The sequence below is a fragment of the Suricata suricatta genome, chromosome 12 (assembly GCF_006229205.1).
Source record: "Suricata suricatta isolate VVHF042 chromosome 12, meerkat_22Aug2017_6uvM2_HiC, whole genome shotgun sequence".
Classification (NCBI taxonomy): domain Eukaryota; kingdom Metazoa; phylum Chordata; class Mammalia; order Carnivora; family Herpestidae; genus Suricata; species Suricata suricatta.
The window spans coordinates 9,584,193-9,585,439 of record NC_043711.1 but is presented as its reverse complement, the minus strand read 5'-3'; the positions used below and the strand labels follow the sequence as shown (position 1 = coordinate 9,585,439).

General features: G+C 65.4%; 1 protein-coding gene and 1 long non-coding RNA gene across 8 annotated transcripts in view; one reads left to right on the top strand and one right to left on the bottom strand.

Moving 5' to 3' along the window:
• Positions 1-1,247, bottom strand: part of ADGRE5 (adhesion G protein-coupled receptor E5) — an 11,988-nt gene that overhangs the window by 1,884 nt on the left and 8,857 nt on the right. For all 5 annotated transcript variants that reach the window (XM_029915893.1, XM_029915894.1, XM_029915895.1 and 2 more), the window contains one exon: positions 244-435. In XM_029915893.1, the coding sequence (XP_029771753.1) occupies positions 244-435 (192 nt within the window). The remainder of the gene's footprint in view (positions 1-243; positions 436-1,247) is intronic.
• The window catches only part of LOC115273017, a 4,905-nt gene continuing 3,718 nt past the window's right edge, over positions 61-1,247 (top strand). For 2 of the 3 annotated variants that reach the window (XR_003900605.1, XR_003900607.1), the window contains exon 1: positions 210-361. This is a non-coding gene — a long non-coding RNA (uncharacterized LOC115273017). The other variant, XR_003900606.1, reaches the window with a different exon arrangement.

Below are 1,247 nucleotides of genomic sequence, written 5' to 3'. Positions count from 1 at the left end.
CGGGGCCCGGCCCGCGGGGGTGGGCGGGGCCCGGCCCGCGGGGGTGGGCGGGGGCGAGTGGCCAAAGCCCTGGGGTTCTGAAGACCAACGGCTGGCGGGCGGGGCGGGTGGTCGCACCGCATACCGGGGACAGGACACCAGGGACAGGACGCGGCCCGCCCTCCCTCTCCCGGGGGCCTCGCCGGCCTGGAGTTCTGGGGGAGGTGAGACACTCCCACCGCCCTGGACCTCAACCTGGCCTACCTCGCCACCCTCGTTCTCGATGCCCGCCAGGAAGATGGCGGAGCCCAGGAACAGGCAGAGGCAAAGGTGCAGGTGCACGGTGGTGCGCGAGCCCTGGATGGGCCGCACCAGCAGGAAGGTGAGGATGCAGAGCAGCAGGCAGACCAGCGACAGCGCGAGTCCCACCTTGGTGATCAAGGCCAGCTTCGGGTCCTAGTGCAGGACGGGGTGCGTGGGGCCCAGGCAGCGCCCTGAGGCTTTCCCGCCCTCCTTGTGGGCTCCCATACCCAGACCCATCGGGTCTGCCCTCCAGGTCCCTGGAGACCTCGCATTTCCCTCCCCACACATCCTCTACCTTCAACACGAGCAAACCTGCTTTGTGTCTCTTCCTAAACACCCTCCGAGCCCGGCGATACCCACACACACAACCGTGGATGCACCAGGGGTCCCCAGTTCCTCCCCATGGCCCTCTCCAGGCCAGGCCTCAAGGCCCCGTTCTTTTCGGACACTAAGCATCGAACCTCTGACCCTCCTCTCTCAGGTCAAGTTCTACCCCTCCTACACCTGGCCACATCTATCAACTCCCTGAAACCCACCTTTTTGTCCTTCCTGAGCCTTTGGCCTGGACCAGCGCCCCCCCTACTCTGCCCGGCCCACTACAGTTATACACGTGGCCCAGCGTATGCATGAATCTGAAGCCACATACGAAACGGCAGACGCCCTTTGGAGAGTTTAGCTGTCCAGGTGGACAGTCAGAGGGGCACTAGCAAGAGCAGCTGCTGGGTCATGGGGAGGTCTGGGGGTGGGGGGTCCCAGGGAAGGGGCTGGGGGGGGGATGGGGTGGAATCTCGGGAGCTGCGTGACCGTTTCGAGCCAGTTGGGTGGCACCATTGAGAACCAGCTGTCTGTCTCCCGTAAGCTTGCCACCTGTGGGCGCTGGAGGGCGGCCCCTGGGCTGCTCACCACTATGTCATAGTGGGCCAGGAGGATGGCAAAACTGCTCAGGTGGCTGCACTGGCAGGTGG